At 41.0% G+C, this 16,217-nt stretch overlaps 1 protein-coding gene across 1 annotated transcript; it reads left to right on the top strand.

Moving 5' to 3' along the window:
* Positions 1-3,518: 3,518 nt before the first annotated feature.
* On the top strand, positions 3,519-7,640 carry C6H15orf40 (chromosome 6 C15orf40 homolog). Its single transcript, XM_042474905.1, has 4 exons — positions 3,519-3,655; positions 4,063-4,189; positions 6,324-6,451; positions 7,035-7,640. Exons 1-4 carry the CDS (start codon positions 3,572-3,574, stop codon positions 7,125-7,127), a joined length of 432 nt encoding a protein of 143 aa, XP_042330839.1. The 5' UTR covers positions 3,519-3,571; the 3' UTR covers positions 7,128-7,640.
* Positions 7,641-16,217: the final 8,577 nt, after the last annotated feature.

Genomic DNA, 16,217 nt, shown 5'->3' with positions numbered 1-16,217 from the left:
CCCAGGACCTCTTGCAGTCCACAGGACACACAATTCTCTTACTTTAACTTTATGTGGACACACTGTTCATGGATATATAGTTGCACTGTAGCATAATGAGTATGGGAAGATACTGGTTAGGATTAACACAGCAGTTGAGCAGTCTAGTTGATTAATGCACTACAGAAATAATCCAGTTTGAGTCTGCTTTAGCTGCCCTGGCTCAGTGCTCAGGAATCCTGGGAACTGTAATTTTGTGAGACATTTAGCCATCTGTCAGAGACAGCTCTGGTGCCACAAGAAACTACAATTCCTGGGATTCTCTAGCAATGAACCAGGGCAGTTAAAGCAGTCTCAAACGGGATTATTTATGCAGCATATTTTGGACCTTTCTTTCCTTCCATGTGGCCATATCGCGAACATCCTAAATGCCTTTGCATACAGAAATATTAATATTGATTTTACTCTCTTACAAGGTCATTGTCAGGGATCTACTCATTGTTAAACAGGCAAACCACAAAAACAAGCTTGATAAAAGCTTGGGAATGTGAAGTATTGCTCATTGTCAAATTATGCTAGATTAGAGAAAGCCCATTTTATGATACTGATGAGCATTCTGTAGATTAAACGTTTCCAGTCTTCTGCCCTCCAGATGTGTTCACTACAACTTCTATCACTCCTAGCCAGCATGACTAATGTCTGAAGATAGTCGTGGGGCTTGTTTCTAGCACACCCGGAAGGACATCAGATTGGAAAACCCGACAATTTTGTAACAGTTTAATACCATCTTCAGTGCTGTAAGGCTGAAATCCTGTTTTTAAACACTTCTGCTGATGTATCTGCTTGTGGTGGTGTCCTGTGATCAGGTTGTAAGTTTTCACTGTTGCAGCTGTTTGGAGCAGGCTGCTCTAAAAGGAAACAGATAAATCCCACACCAGTTTATGCTAACCTATTTATTTGAAAAGCAACGAGACAGCATCAGAAAAAAATATACTGACTTGGGGAACCAGGAAGCATTAAGGTAAAGAACAAATGGTTGTTCCTGATGTTTCAGCAGCTGCATAACTTACCTTAAAGAACACAGTGAAAGACATTGCGATAAACACATTTGGTGTGAAGGTAATGTACATGAAAGAGAGATTGTCTTCAACCTCCTGTTTGTAAATTAGAATAAAATTTTGCATCTTGCACATTTGTTGTAGTGCCTGCCCTCGAGTCGACCCCAATTTGTGGCAACCCTGTGGACGAAACATCTCCAGGGCCTTGACCTCCTTGAGTCTAGCCATCTAGCATGTGGTCTTCCATCCTTCTACCTTTCTTAGCATTATTGTCTTTTCTAATGAGCCATGCCTCCTCATGATGCAGCCAAATTATAACAGCCTCAGTTTCATCATCTTGGCTTCCAGGGAGAGTTCAAGCTTGATCTGTTCAAGGGTGCATTTGTTTGTCTTTTGGGCCATCCTCAGTATCCTCAACATTCCTCCAGCACCACATCTCAAATGAGTTAGTCTGCTTTCTTCACCGTCCAACTCTCACATCCATACGTGGGAATGGGGAAGATGATGTCTTGGACTATTCTAATTTTAGTGTCCAGTTGTATATCTTTGCACTTTAGGATCTTGTCTACCACTGGTCCTTTCATAGCTGCCCTTCCCATTCTTATCTTACTATCTTATCCATAGTAGAAGTATGGTTCTCACTGAGGGGCAAGTTGGTATTGAATATTTTCAGATTTGAAAGAGGTAAGGCTGACTGAATTTCCTTTCACATAATCCACCATCCCGGAACTACTCTTGTGCATGAACTATAATGAAGGCCTTGCCTTTTCACTAACATGAAAACCATTATGTCTTATATTTCTTCAAGTAGTTTCTGACTTTGGTGACCCTATCGTGAGGTTTTCTTGGGAAGACTTATTCAGAGGTTTGACATTGTCTTCCTCTTGAGGGTGAGAGAGTGTGACTTGACTAAGATAATCAGGTGGCTTTCTGTGGACTGGCAGGGATTCAAACCCTGGGATCAAGAATCTTGAGTCCAAAGGTAGTAAGCTCTTTGCTTTCACTTTATAAGGGGAAGAAAAAGGAGGGACCATTTGTCCCCAAGTTCTTAAAAATCACCATTAAAGATGTAAAATGGCAAATCTAATCCTGTTTTACAAACTTTGGGGAGGAATTGTAACCTGATAATAAAAATAGCCTGAACCATGGGCAAGGATATTTTAAAAGAGCATTTGAGTACAGGAAGAGTCCGTTACCTTTTTTTGGACATGAAACATTGCTTTAATTCTTTTAATAGTATTCAAAGATACCGCCATGTTAATCCGGATCAGTGTAGAAAGGATTCTTATATCCCCTTTGAGACTAACCGGGGCTGCATCTGCACTGCAGAAGTATCCAGTTAGACACCACTTTAGCTGCCATGGCTCCCATTGTGGGAGAAAGGCATGATATAAATCTTTGAAATAAACAAAGTGCTATACAATTCTGGGAACTGTAGTTTGTTATTGCATCAGAGCTCCGCTTCCAAGAATACCATAGTATTGAGACATGGCAGTTATGTGTGGTGTCAAACTGGGTTATTTCTGCAGTTAAGGATGCAGAAGCAGCCCAGGAGAAAGAGGTTTGTAGCGTTAAGTTTTGGTTGATTCAGTCTACTCTACAATTGAAAAAGGATGTTGAGAAGCTGGAGCCATGTGTCCAAAGGGCGACTAAAATGCTGAAGGGCCTGGAAACCATGGCTGCTTATGAGGAGAGACTTAAGGAGCTGGGTATGTTCAGCCTGGAGAAGAGAAGGTAAGAGGTGATATGATCGCCCTGTGAATATGGAAAAAACACGAATAACAAAAACACCATGTTTTTACCTGAGAGGACACCTCCCTAGGAATCTCTAGGTCCTCCAGTGCAACTCTGTGGCCAACGTCCAACAGACACTGACCATAGAACTGCGCTGGAGGAGCTACAAAGGCCTAGTAGAGTGTTCTCTCTAGGAATCTCTAGGTCTTTGGGTGCAACTTAGTTGAAATTAACCATAGAGTTGCACTGGAGGAGGACCTAGATGTTCCTAGAGAGAACATATTAACCAAATCCATGAATAATCAAAGCTGCAAAGATCCAAGCCGCAAATATGGAGGGATGAGTGTTGTTATTATTATTATTATTATTATTATTATTTCTAACCTGCCTCTCCTATAAGATCGAGGCAGCTTACAGTAATAAAAAGCATACAATAAAGTAAATCCCATTATTCCCTCCCCCTTAAAACAGATCAAAACCATTAATTCTAATATGACAATAGATACAATTCAAAATACAATTAAAACAACCAGAGACAGGTCACTAGAATAGAATAGTCCATCTCCATATCAGTCACACTCTCTCAGCCTCAGAGAATAGCCATGGCAAACCCAGTCTGAAGAAACCTGACAAGAAAAACCCCATGACAGGGCTGCCATAAGTGAGAAAGCACTTGAAAGTCACACAACAACTGCCACTTTGTGGCGGAAGGGGGCGCCCTTTCCCTGCAGAGCAAGGCTTCTCAATTTAAGGCAAGGCCGCTGTGGCCACCGGAAGTGGAGGCGAGCAAGAGCGACGCCATGTTGAGTGTGGCCTTCCCGGCTCCCAGTCGCCTCTTCAGGTCGTGGGTCCCTCTCCTGGAGGCCTCCAGGATGCCCAAGAAGGTAGCCATGCTTCGGATTTCGTTGTGGTTTGTTGTTGTTGTTGCTTCCCACTTAAGGCGACTCTATCATGGCCTTTTCTAGCCAATGTTTGTTCAGAGGAGGGTTTGCCATTGCCTTCCCCTGAGGCTGAGAGAGTGTGACTAAGGTCCAGAACACACTTTGAGACCGTTTTGACTGCCCTGGCTCAGTGCTAGGGAATCCTGGGAGTTGTAGTTCATTGTGGCACCAGAGCTCTCTCTGACAGAGAAGGCTCAGTGTCTCATCAAACTACACTTCCCAGCATTCCCTAGCACTGAGCCAGGGCTGTTAAAGCAGTCTTCTGAACCAGTAATTGGTAATGTTTTTAAAGCTTTTATTTCTACAGTACTTTCAGACATTCTGTACTGATTTCTTTGTTTTCCTTTAAGGGAAAGGCACAGAATAAGGAAACGGTGAAATCCTCAGTTTCCGGGAGCCCTGTGGCAACTGATAAAAGTGGCTGTGTTACTATCTCTGTTCATGCCAAACCTGGATCTAAACAAAATGGTGTCACAGGTATGTTGAAAATAGTGGATGCGTAGATTATATATGTATATGTATATGTATATGCAATGTTCAATGTATTTGTTTAAAACGCGGGTTTGTTTCCAGCATAGACAGATAACTTTAGGTTTTCAAAGCTGTCTCCCTCTTCTGGAGTTGGATTGATTCATACAACCATCTTGTATGCAAAACCATATTTTATTTAACCACTCATCTGATAGCCAAAGGCAACCAGGAATTTCATGCGAGTGAATGCTTTGATTGAGAGTTCCTGCATGGCAGAATGGGGCTGGACTGGATGGCCCTTGTGGTCTCTTCCAGCTCTATGATACTATGAGGAAGGAAGGAATGCATGGACTAGCAAGGAGAACAGAAGGATCTCTTCCTTTCTGTTCCGACAGCCGTCTTGGTTTCTGCAAGAGGAAAGGAAAGACTTACAGCAAAGGAAAGGAAAGACTGTCCATCTCCAGAGGACTTTGTTCCATCTCCAGAGGAGGCCAGTGTTATGTTTTTCTATACCGCCTGCAGAATAGAGGTCTTCTGCCCTGTCACCAGTATAGAAATGCAGGCTACAAGCCTCTTATAAAACTACGTAGTTAAAAATGCAGGGTAGTAATTGTGAAGGCTTATTTTACTAAACTAATCTAGTAAAACGATTGCCAATACTGGGCCCATCTGTTGCACTCAACTTTTCAATCTCCATCCCTGGGTAATAAGGCCTTTAGCCATGGGGAGGTGGGGGAACTAGAGCTGTGCCCTGCAGAGATATAGAAGCAAGGTGCAAACGCTCCTTAATTTTTCCCCCAATAACATCTACATCATAGATGTACATTAAAACATTAGATCCATTAAAGCAGTATAAAAATGCAGGATATGAACCACAATTTAAAAAATTAACATAGCTTAAGCATGATGAGATGGTCTTTGTATGATATCAGTATGACATTAAAGCTCTCTTTTCAGTAGGCACTGTACTTGATGGGAAGAACAGAGGCTTTACTGACTGCGTCATTTTAGGTTCTAGCATCTGTAGAGAAAGGTCCAAAACACACTGCAGAAATAATCCAGTTTGAGACAGCTTTGACTGCCCTTGCTCAGTGCTAGGGAATACTGGGAATTGTAGTTTATTGTGGCACCAGAACTCTCTGACAGAGAAGGCTAAATGTCTCACAGAACTACAGTTCCCAAATGTCCCTAGCACTGAGCCAGGGAAGATAAAGTGGTTTGAAACTTATTATTTTAGATTACTTCTGCAGTGTGTTTTGGACCAGAGTTTACCAGAGCATGCTCTTGAGGATTTCAGAGCGCGCATAAGTGAAGTCAGACTTTCGATTCTGTGATTCCAAACTTAATAAGGTAAAAAAAAGAACACTCTGACCTGGTTTTGTGAATGGAACAGCAGCCAAATATAATTGTAACATACAGTCCAAATTAGTCAACTAGCAGCCATATTCTGAAGTGACTGCAGATTCTCTTACTATCTGTAGAGGTAGCTCCTACTCTAACAAAATGCAGTAGTCTAGTCCCAAGGTTGCGAGAGCATGGATGACTGATGCCAAGATGTAGAGACAAACAAAGCTGGCTCACCAGCCCAAAGAACCAGCACACAAACACACACCATATCAAAGGTGGTTCATGGAGCACTCCAGGATTGGAAACCTGCTTCTTCAGTGGGAACACAACCCCATCCTAAACAGGATGAACCTCTCTATACCACACAGATGAATCACCTACCCAACAGCACCTTGTTTTTATCTTGGTTCAGTTCATTAGCAAACAACTAGTCCATTACTGTGGTTGTGCTGCCCCACTCAAATTAGATGAAAAAGAAGAGTAGACTGTTATTTCCATATTAAAGGTCCCTTATGACAGCTCTACAGATGTTCTTACTCAGCAGTTTCATGTAAGTTAGGGGTGGTAAACTTGTGCCTTTCTAGGTGTGGCATCCCCCATGATTTCTAACCATTGGCTAGCCTGTTTAGGGAGGATGGGAGTTTCAGTGCCACTAGTTTTCTATCCTTGCTGTAAATGTCATGCATATAAAAATCTTAAATGGCATTTCAAAAATAAAATCTTTACGGTTTGAGCTGAACAAAAAGCCTGAGGGAGACAAATATAATATATAATTCTAAATAATTTGTTACAGATCTGAGTGCCGAGGCAGTGGGTGTCGCCATTGCTGCACCTCCTTCTGATGGAGAGGCCAATGCAGAGCTGTGTCGCTATCTCTCAAAGGTCCTTGAAGTGAAAAAGAGCGAAGTTGTATTAGAGAAGGTACAGTGTTGGTAACATGTTGTTATGGTGCGTCATGGGTTCTTGAATTTTTTCTGATGACCAGTGGTGAGGGGTCAGTCTGCCAACTTCCAGCATACCAGCAAAATTGCAAATAATTTGAAGTGGAAGATTCTTATTCATTTGCCTTACAGATGGTTTTTATAAGGACTGTTTAATATATTGATTTAACTTGATTTCTGTTTCACTGTTCTCCCAATATGGGACCCAAAGTGGGACTAGGAATGGCTGTTTAACCAAAGACCTTAGGAACAGTGAGAGAGTTAGTCTCTACATTGAGGGGAGTTTAATGGGAACTTGTAGGGTGGGTCTTTTTGTTCATTCTGTTCTTCTAGTACCCATGTACTACTCAGGACTGCATACAACAAATCAAAATGACAGTGTACTGTAATATGAATGATAGCGCTCAATAAAAATACAATAGAGGCAGGAACCACAGACGACAGTCAGAGAAACTTAGATTGGCCTAAGGTCAACCATTTATCAAAAATAATATGCTTTCAGAATTCCCCTGTATTAGAACATCTTCATATGAGAAATCCTTTTTGCTTTTCTGTTGAAACAGGGTGGCAAATCTCGAGAAAAATTAGTGAAGATTTTGGCACCATTGACACCTGACGAAGTTTTAGAGAAGCTGAGAAAAGAAGCAGCCAGCTGAAGCCATAAATGAGCAAAGTCTTAGCAAGTTTGTTCACTGGAAGCAAAGACAAATGAAGGTGTTACACAAGAGTACGTAAAAATAGATGACAGAGAACCTAACCGTGTTTCTACAGACAACTGCAAAGATTAATTTCATGCAGCGGTTTTCCATCTGTGGTCTATGGTGAAGACTTGAAGAAATATGAACTATTACAGATAAAATAGAAAGAAAGACAGATATTGATCTCAAAGAGCAGGGGTTTTTTTTGCCAGTGATAGATATCGTTTGTACAAAGCTACATTACAAACTTTTGAGACATGTTTATGTAAGTTTGAGATTTAGTAGCTGTGATGAAAATGTTCATAGATAAAATGAAGACCATGTTCATGGGAAGGAAGAGTTGGAGTCAGTCAGTGTTACTGAGTGACACTGACTGATGGATTTTGGAAAGATCACTGTAGACTATTGAAAATGATTGTGCTTTCTTCTTCAATTTCTGAGAATAAAAGAATTTGGTTATTATCAGATAAATTTACTTTTCAGTGTTATCACAGTGAATTTCATACTAAAATTTCACATTTTAGTGAGCCTCAAGAAGGCAGGACTGGGTAAACTAGCCCCCAACTTGATATTTGTAGCCCATTAATAGTTTTGAAAGTGGACACAGCCCATGAAATGTCCTCAAATGTTCACCCAGGGACTTTAGGCTTCAGGGCACCTCAGATCTCTTTTGATCGCCAAATGGACAAAAATCAGCAGAACCAGCCAATAAATGCAAAAAGGTGAACTGGAAGTAGACATCTTGTCACTTCTGCAACACATTTTTGGCAAGGTTTCTGCCAAAAATGTAATTATGGCCTACTGCTAGGTGAAAATTGGCACTCACTCCCACAACATTTGCCCAGCCCTTTAAAAAGGTCTTCAAAACAATCCTTTTTGAAAAAGAGCAAAGAAAATACAGGGTGCATAGGTGCCTCATTTCTATAATTGGTGCAACATTTCTTCAGCATTTCTACATTTCCTTTAGTTGGAGACATAGTCCATAGTCCCTTCTTACTGTAGTGTTGGGTTTTTTTGCATGGTTCAGGGGCAAGCAGCTTTGCTGGGCTTGGGGTCCAGATTTCCCCCATACCCTCAGGCTGCATAAAATTTGGAAATGCCCCAAATTGGCCAGTGGTGGTTTTTAAAATCACACGTGAATATGAACAGATGTTCTAAATTGGGGTTTCTTTGGGTTTGGGAACCCTTATAACCCTAAATGGAAAAGCAGCTGTTTGTGGAGTTCTCCAAAGGTGAAAAAAATACTTTTGTGGGTAAAAAATGAACCAAGGCAACACTGCCGGTTGCATAAATAGTCTAGGGGGCACATAGCCCACACTTTGCCTACCCCTGGTTTTGGTAGTCATTTTTAACCCTGTAATTCAGCTTAAATGGCTGCTTTTCTATTGCTCTTCATGCCTAATTAAAGGGCTTCCATCATTCCCTCAAATGCTGCCTCTTTTCCTCTCTGATTCAGCCTCTCATCTGCTCTCTCTTTCCTCCCATTTGGCTCAAAACACACCCAGGGGCTCTCCTGTGCTTCTTTCATTCCCACTGCTCTCCCTCATCCATCTAAATAAGCATTGGCAAGTGACAGCCCTTTCAGTGATTTGTGGCAGCAGTTTTACTGGGAAGTAGTTGTGAGGCACTCTGTCTTCATTAGCAAGCCTTACCCTCATTATTTCCTCTGTTATGTGCATCTAAAATAGCCCTGACCAGCTGAGCTCTGGTTTATTTCAGTTTCCTTTGCCTCTGCATCTTAATGGGTTAGCCTCTCTCTCCAAGCACAGTTCTCTGTTAGCACTTCAAATCTAGCAGTTCAGTTTCTTTTTTCAGGGTTTTAATCCAAAAGGCTGCACTCTAGAATCACAGAATCAGAGACCACAAGGGCCATCCAGTCCAACCCCCTGCCATGCAGGAACTCTCAATCAAAGCATCCCCAACAGATGGTCATCAAGCCTTTGTTTAAAGACTTCCAAGGAAGGAGACTCCACTACACTCCGAGGGAGTGTGTTGTACTGTCAAACTGCTCTTACTGTCAGGAGATTCCTCCTGATGTTTAGGTGAAATCTCTTTTCCTGTAGCTTGCATCCATTGCTCCGGATCCTAGTTTCTGGAGCAGCAGAAAACAAGTTTGCTCCCTCCTCAATATGACATTCCTTCAAGTATTTAAACAGAGCTGTCCTATCATTTTTTACCTTCTCTTCTCCAGGCTAAACATACCCAGCTTCATAAATTGTTCCTCATAGGGCATGGTTTCCAGACCCCTTACCATTTTAGTTGCCCTCCTTTGGATATGTTCCAACTTGTCAACATCCTTTTTGAATTGTGGTGCCCAGAACTGAGCACAGTGTTATTCCATATGAGGCCTGACCAAAGCAGAATAGAGTGGCACTATTTCTTCCTTTGATCTAGACACTATACTTCTGTTGATGCAGCCTAAAATCGCATTGGCCTTTTTAGCTGCTTCATCACACACTGTTGACTCATGTTCAACTTGTGGTCTACTTGGACTCCTAGATCCCTTTCACACGTATTGTTGTCAAGCCATGTGTCTCCCTGTCCTCTGTCTATGTCTAACGAAGAAAGAGTCTTTTGTCTGATGTAGACCCATCTACAAACCTTTTCCTCTTAGTTAATCACAAAGGTGCCACAAGACTGCTTTGCATTCATCACAGGGTGAGCATAGTTTGGGGTGAAAGAGGGACAGAGCCTTGTGTACTACTTCACAGTCATTGAGGAATGGCCAAATATAAATAATGAAAGAGCAGGGGACACATCTGGAGAGCCTTTGCCACTTGTCTCTCCTAAGAACTCCATCTTGGCAATGTGAATATTTAGCAAGGCCCTTATATCCCTTATAACCAGGCGGCTTCTTGTCTTGCTGTTTAGAATAGATCTGGGTTTTTATGACTCCCTGCTAAGATTTGCCCTTTAACAAAGTGCACCCTTTGCTGCTTCTAATGCTTTTGACAGCTCAGGATCCAGAGTACATTTCAGATCTTGGCAGCCCAAGAAGCTACATCCTGTTATGAGCAGGAATTGTAAGCAAAACTACCAGAAGGCATTTCTTTCCCAAAGCGAATTGTCATGTAGCCTCTTGGCTACTCCTTGACGATCCTTGATGCAAAAACAAGAAAAGTACAAGTCTGACCCTAATAACTTGCCGCTCTTTCATTTTCCTCTAGAAATCCATTACTGCGCTTGCTGCTCACCGAAAGGCATCAGCAGTTGTGTTTCACATGGGGCTTGTTCAGTACATTTGATTCAGCTAATTTCTACCTTTAATCAGGATGCTCCATTTTAGGCCAGTCACCTTGGAGCTCAAATTGGGTTGCTATCCTCCTGAAGCTATTTAAAGCTCAAGGACATGTAAAAAGTCTAGACTCTGCTCTTGCAAACCATTCTTTTACTTTGTGAGATGAGGGTCTGCAGGTCACAGGTAGCCCCCGCAACAAGGAATTTTATCTGAACCTTGGTTGAATTTTAAGGATGGGGAGGGATTGCATTTTTCAAGTTGTAATCGACTGTAGCTAGTTCACATTGCCATTTTAATATCTTTACTTTTTCGAGGGAGCAGGGGCCTTATGCATAAGATCCTAACCTGCCCTGAATGCATTAATAAAGCATTAGTAGTAGTACAGTAGTAGTAGTATATGATAGCAATAGCAAGAATTAGTGGGATTTGCCTACATGTTGAATTAACATTCAGTAACTGTTTCAATAAATCTGGATTGTGTGAATGTCCCAAGACTTCCTTGGAGGTGGCCCCATCCTATGGCATTTCATTTTATTAAATGAACTTGCTCCATCAGTGGCTGCTTTTAAGATGGCTTCAAAATATCCTTAATTTCTCCAACTTGTAATTTTAAAAAATATTGTGGTATTTGCTGCTGCTAGGAATCTGTCACTGGATTTTATTTTTAAATGATTTACACTGAAAATTCTTTTTATAAAATGCTGTTAAATTTTACTGTGTCCATACTGCAATTCTTCTGGAGCAGACCAACATGTTGAAAAGGGTCTCGGAGGTATTTTATGAAAAGGAAAGAGGAGGAAAAATGAACGCTGTACAGTACTGCTAAAACAGCCCCTAAAACCACCTGAAATGGAAATCGATTTTTGCAACACAAAAGATACATTTTCCACCCTAAACCACTGTCTGGAGACTAGAGACGTCCTGGAAAATACACAAGTATTCCTTTAACTGGCAGTTAGGAGATTGTTGGGAAAGTTTCTGCCTTGGGCAATTTCCCCAACATCATTGCTGGCTGCTGCGTATTGTAGCTTTATAGTGGTTTTCCCATTAAGGCAGTGCTCTACAGAATTGCTCTTAAAAGATAATGAGTCTTCAGTGTAAAATTGGAGTGTTCTGTGCCAGTCTTGTTTGGATTGCTTGTAACCAGTGCAGTGCTCTTGGGGAAAAGAGCACTTTCCCAACATGACAAACAAACATCATCATGGCATGCTTTATACAACATAAGGGTATATTGTGTTGGTTTTTTCCTGTGCAGAGATCACCTCTGTCTAAGGTAGCCTTGCAAATAAAGCTGCAGAAATTATTAGCCCACAATTTGTTTATTTTACAGTGGTCCTTCCACATCCGCTGGGGTTAGGAGTGAAGGGCTCCCCTTGAATGTGGAAAAACTGCAAATAAGAAAACACTATTTTTTTTTACCTAAGAGGACAACTCTCTAGGGATCTCCAGGTCCTCCAGTGCAGCTCTAAGGTCAACATCTGCCAGAAGTTGACCACAGAATCATGCCAGAGGACCTACAAATGCCTAGATAAGTGTTTTCTCTAGGGACTTCTAGGTTCTCCAGCACAACTTTATGGTCAACTTCTGGCAAAGTTGTGTTGGAGGACCTAGAAATTCTTAGAGATAACATATTAAAACCATAAATAATCAAATCAGCCAAAGTCAAAGCCACAAATGTGGAGGGCCAACCGTAGTTAAAAAAAGACAACATAAAAGGAAGGATATCTAGGGAGGGAAAAGAAGGGAAAACAGGTACTGTAGTCTTTCATTCAGGCTGCAATCCAACATCCACTCAGTGTAGTCTAAATATCTACAAGCAGAGATATAATGCATTAGCACTACACAACCACCATTCAGAACAGCAACATTGCACCGCACACGTCAATGACTGGGTGCTATTGTGCAGTGCTCAACATTGCTGGTCGCTCAAAATTACTGTATGCACTAATAATTACAGTATGTACTCTATGCACAACTCTGCTTCCACTGCTGTCAGCAGAATATATTTGTTGCATCATAGCAAATATGATGCATTTGTTGCATACCTTACACATATGGGTATGCATATGTCATTGTAGAGAGCCAACACGGTATGAGCATTTGAGCACTAGACTACAATTCTGGAGACTAGGATTTGAATCCTGGAAACCCACTGGGTGATCTTGGGCAAGTTCTCAGTTCTAATAGATGAAAAGCAAATTTTCACTCATCACCATTCAGAATTTCTTCCATGGAAGCAAGACGAGTTAAAATTCCTCAGCCTGAGAAGAGCAAGGTAGCTGTTTTGAGTCCCCTGTAGAGACAGATATTTAGAGCAGCAAGGTATGTGAATTTATCCATGCCCTTAAAAAAAAAACAGGCCATGAAAACCCTGCTGAGTTTAAATTAGGTTCTATAAAATCCTCCCCAGCTCTGTTTGCAGAGCTCTTAGCAATTCTGGTTACTTCTCTGGAAGGAATTTGACAGCATTGGTGACTTGTCGCTGTGTCTGGGTCCTACCAAGGGAATATTTGCAAAACATGATCGGGGCACATCAAAATGTGTCCCTAGCCTTTGGCTTTCTGCTCACTTGTGTCAAAGCAGGAAAGAGAGAATCTATGATGGAGGATAATGTTGTCCATGGGTTTTCGTTGCTCATGTAACATTTAGATGTTGATGGAAACCTATAATAGATGTGCCTCTTTTTTATTTTCAATGTTTGGTGAGCAATAGCCATAACTGTTCCCATTCGCTAAACCTGAAATGTTCTGCAAGTCATCTGAACGAACAGCTACAATGCATGTAAAGACAGTAAAGCTTCTATACATATGGACAGAGTTTTTAGGATGGAAGATCCTATTAAAGTATATTGGATAACATAAGCTTTTAATTCCTTCTGGACACCAAAAGAGGCATTTGTCTTTGGTGGAAAAAAATCCTGAGCAATCTTGCAGTTAGAGAGCATATAAAGGTTATACATAGATCAGAGGAAGAAGAACAATAAGAAATGGCTTCTCCACTTTAAAATCCATATGAAAAACAAAGGCTAAAATGCTAGTACTATACAAGTATAATGAGTCTTACCTACCTAGAACACTCAATTGATTCCAAAGATCTGGTGTCATATTGAGAGAAAAAAATAGTGTGTTTCACAGTATTAAGATAGTGTCTACATGATATTATCTATTCTGACCACAACAGTGGACATTTTTAATCTTCCTTTTTAGCATTTAATACATTACACAGGTGCAAGTATCTCAGAATCACTTCACACATATGCAGCAATTGTATTTACTCTGGATTAACTGGTCCTATACCATGCCAAAGCTGTGGGTGTCTACTGAAATTTAGAATTTGCTTTCACACTGTGTATGTTTGCTAATGGGAACACTGGGGTATCTACAGGAGAGAAAGCCTTCTGAAGTGATTTGTGATCATTTGCATGGCCTTCATGAAAACTTCTGCCTGGAAGGCGCTTTCTACGCTGGTGACTTGGAATGGCCAGTTTTCTAAGTGTAATTTTCTTTAACAAACTACACTGTTATGTTTACCAGAACTCTTCCTCTGGGAAAGAAGAGTTTATTCCCAGCATGTCCCCATTCCCCAGCATGTCTCTTTCCTAGCAACAAAACACAGGAGATGGTCTCGAGGCAATATTTCAGATGAAGTAAATGCAAATTCAGGAACAAAAGGAGAGATGAAGAGAAGCCAAGTCTAATGTGGTGACTAAGTTTGTGAGTTGTTGTGAGTAAGAAGGTTCCTGAGTCAGGTCTCACCTCAGCTTACCTTAGCTCTGAAAAACACCACTGGAAAGCTTTATGCTGTTATAAACAGATGTCTCTAAAGTCCCCTTTTTAAAACAACAACTTGCCAGATCTTTCAACCAGCATGGTCTTTGCTGGTATGGCATTATCTATGCTGGTTGGGATTCTGGGAACTGTTCAGAAAAAGGAACTTTTCCAAGGTTTGATTAAGATAATCTGTGTGAAATACATAAAATGTCCTATACAAAGGGAATGATTAGTCTTGATGATGGCAATACTGTGCTGTGAAGAGTACCCTTGACTTCTGAATTGTGAAGTGTCTGCGAGAAGGTTCTGACCACCCTCAAGAACATTTATGACAAACACCATGCAATCTGGACTGGGTTTTGTGCCAAGGTAAAAAGCGATGCCAGTCCTTTCCCTTCCAGATCTCATCAACCATTTTGGCACTGATATTGGGTTTTATTTTGTCTTAATATGCCTTCTTACTCATGCCACTTTAGTTTGGTTGGGGGAAAGCTCATTAAAATATATTGTATATTGTTCCCGGCTAGGGTTACCATGTGCCCCTTATTATATAGAATGTCCCTTATTTGAGGGCTGTAAAACGTGCCCCTTACTATAAGAGGCCTCCCCTATTTTAGGGTTGGAAAGCATTTCCTCTTACATAGTGTTTGGGTATGGATCCATCTTAAAAGCAGAAATGTCTCCATTGTGTAATTTGTAAATGTGGGCAATATGTTAACTGAAATCAACACTTGCATTTGGTAGTTAGGCAGACCAAAAGCTTGTTAAGACTACTTCATAACCATCAATCCTTCATATTATGAATTTTTGTTGTCACTGCTATTTTGAAAACCTAGCAACATTATTCCTGGAAAAAAAATATTTGTTTTTCTTGCTTGAAAACTAGTTGCCTGTCTAACAATCTCAAAAATTTCATCAGGAGGGCTTTAAACTGAGTTATGTGGGGGAGGGAGACAGTATTTTGGAAGGCCAGAGTCCATCAAGGGCTGAAAACAATAGTCAGCTATAGAGGGATCAAGGCAAATGGTGCAAGGACCAAACAGTGAGAGGGGGGAAAGGTTATATAGACAGCTAGATGGGATATCCCATGGTTTTAGATGCCTCTACACTAATGCACAGAGCATGAGAAGTTAACAAGATGAAATTGAACTCCTAGCACACCAACTTCAGATATTAAGCTCACTGGGCCAGTTACTTCTTTTGTCTAATTTTTCCCATTTTGTTTTATATTGATGATTTGTTTTCCCATTGATAATCATCGGTGCGTTACAGACCACCCTAAAGCAGGCGGTCTGCCGCTGCTGCCATTAGCTGCGGCGGGAAGCCCCAGCGGCCAGACCGCGAGGCTTCCGGCCGCAGCAAAAAAGGAGCACCGAAATGGCGCTCCTTTTTGGCCCCCGGATGTGTATAAATGAATGACCTTTGAAATGTGTTGGTTTATATATTTTTTTTCTCTTGTGAGATTCAGACAGGAGGTAGCAACAACAAATATTCTTACAAATATAAAGTTGATACTGCAGACAACAGTGACAACACTGGGTGATACTACTACACATAAAATACAGTATTCCAAAATCCAAAATTATCCATGTGGGTGGCTGAGATAGTAACACCTTTGATTTCTGGAAGCTCAATGCACACAAGCTTTGCTTTGTGCACAAAATTATTAAAAATATTGTATATAAAATCATCTTCAGGCTAGGTGCATAAGGCATATATGAAACATAAATGAATTTCATATTTAGGCTTGGGCCCCATCACCAAAGTATCTTCAAAACACTTCTGGTCCTAAGCATTTCGGATAAGGGAGACTCAATCTTAAATAAGTGCAGAATTTGGTCCCATTGCTGGAATCTTTATACCAAGAAACTATCAGGCACTCCCTAAACTGGAAATTCCAGCATTCTGTAGGATGGAACCATGACAGTTAAAGTGGAACTGTACATGTATCATTGAGTGGTATGAAAATGCCTCAGGTAGTTGAGACCCTACCTCCCCCAGGCCTTTGAGGAGAACACATATGCACAGGCAAGGTCAGAA

The sequence above is a fragment of the Sceloporus undulatus genome, chromosome 6 (assembly GCF_019175285.1).
Source record: "Sceloporus undulatus isolate JIND9_A2432 ecotype Alabama chromosome 6, SceUnd_v1.1, whole genome shotgun sequence".
Classification (NCBI taxonomy): Eukaryota; Metazoa; Chordata; class Lepidosauria; order Squamata; family Phrynosomatidae; genus Sceloporus; species Sceloporus undulatus.
The sequence above is the reverse complement of the archived record's forward strand: the minus strand, read 5'-3'. Positions and strand labels throughout refer to the sequence as shown.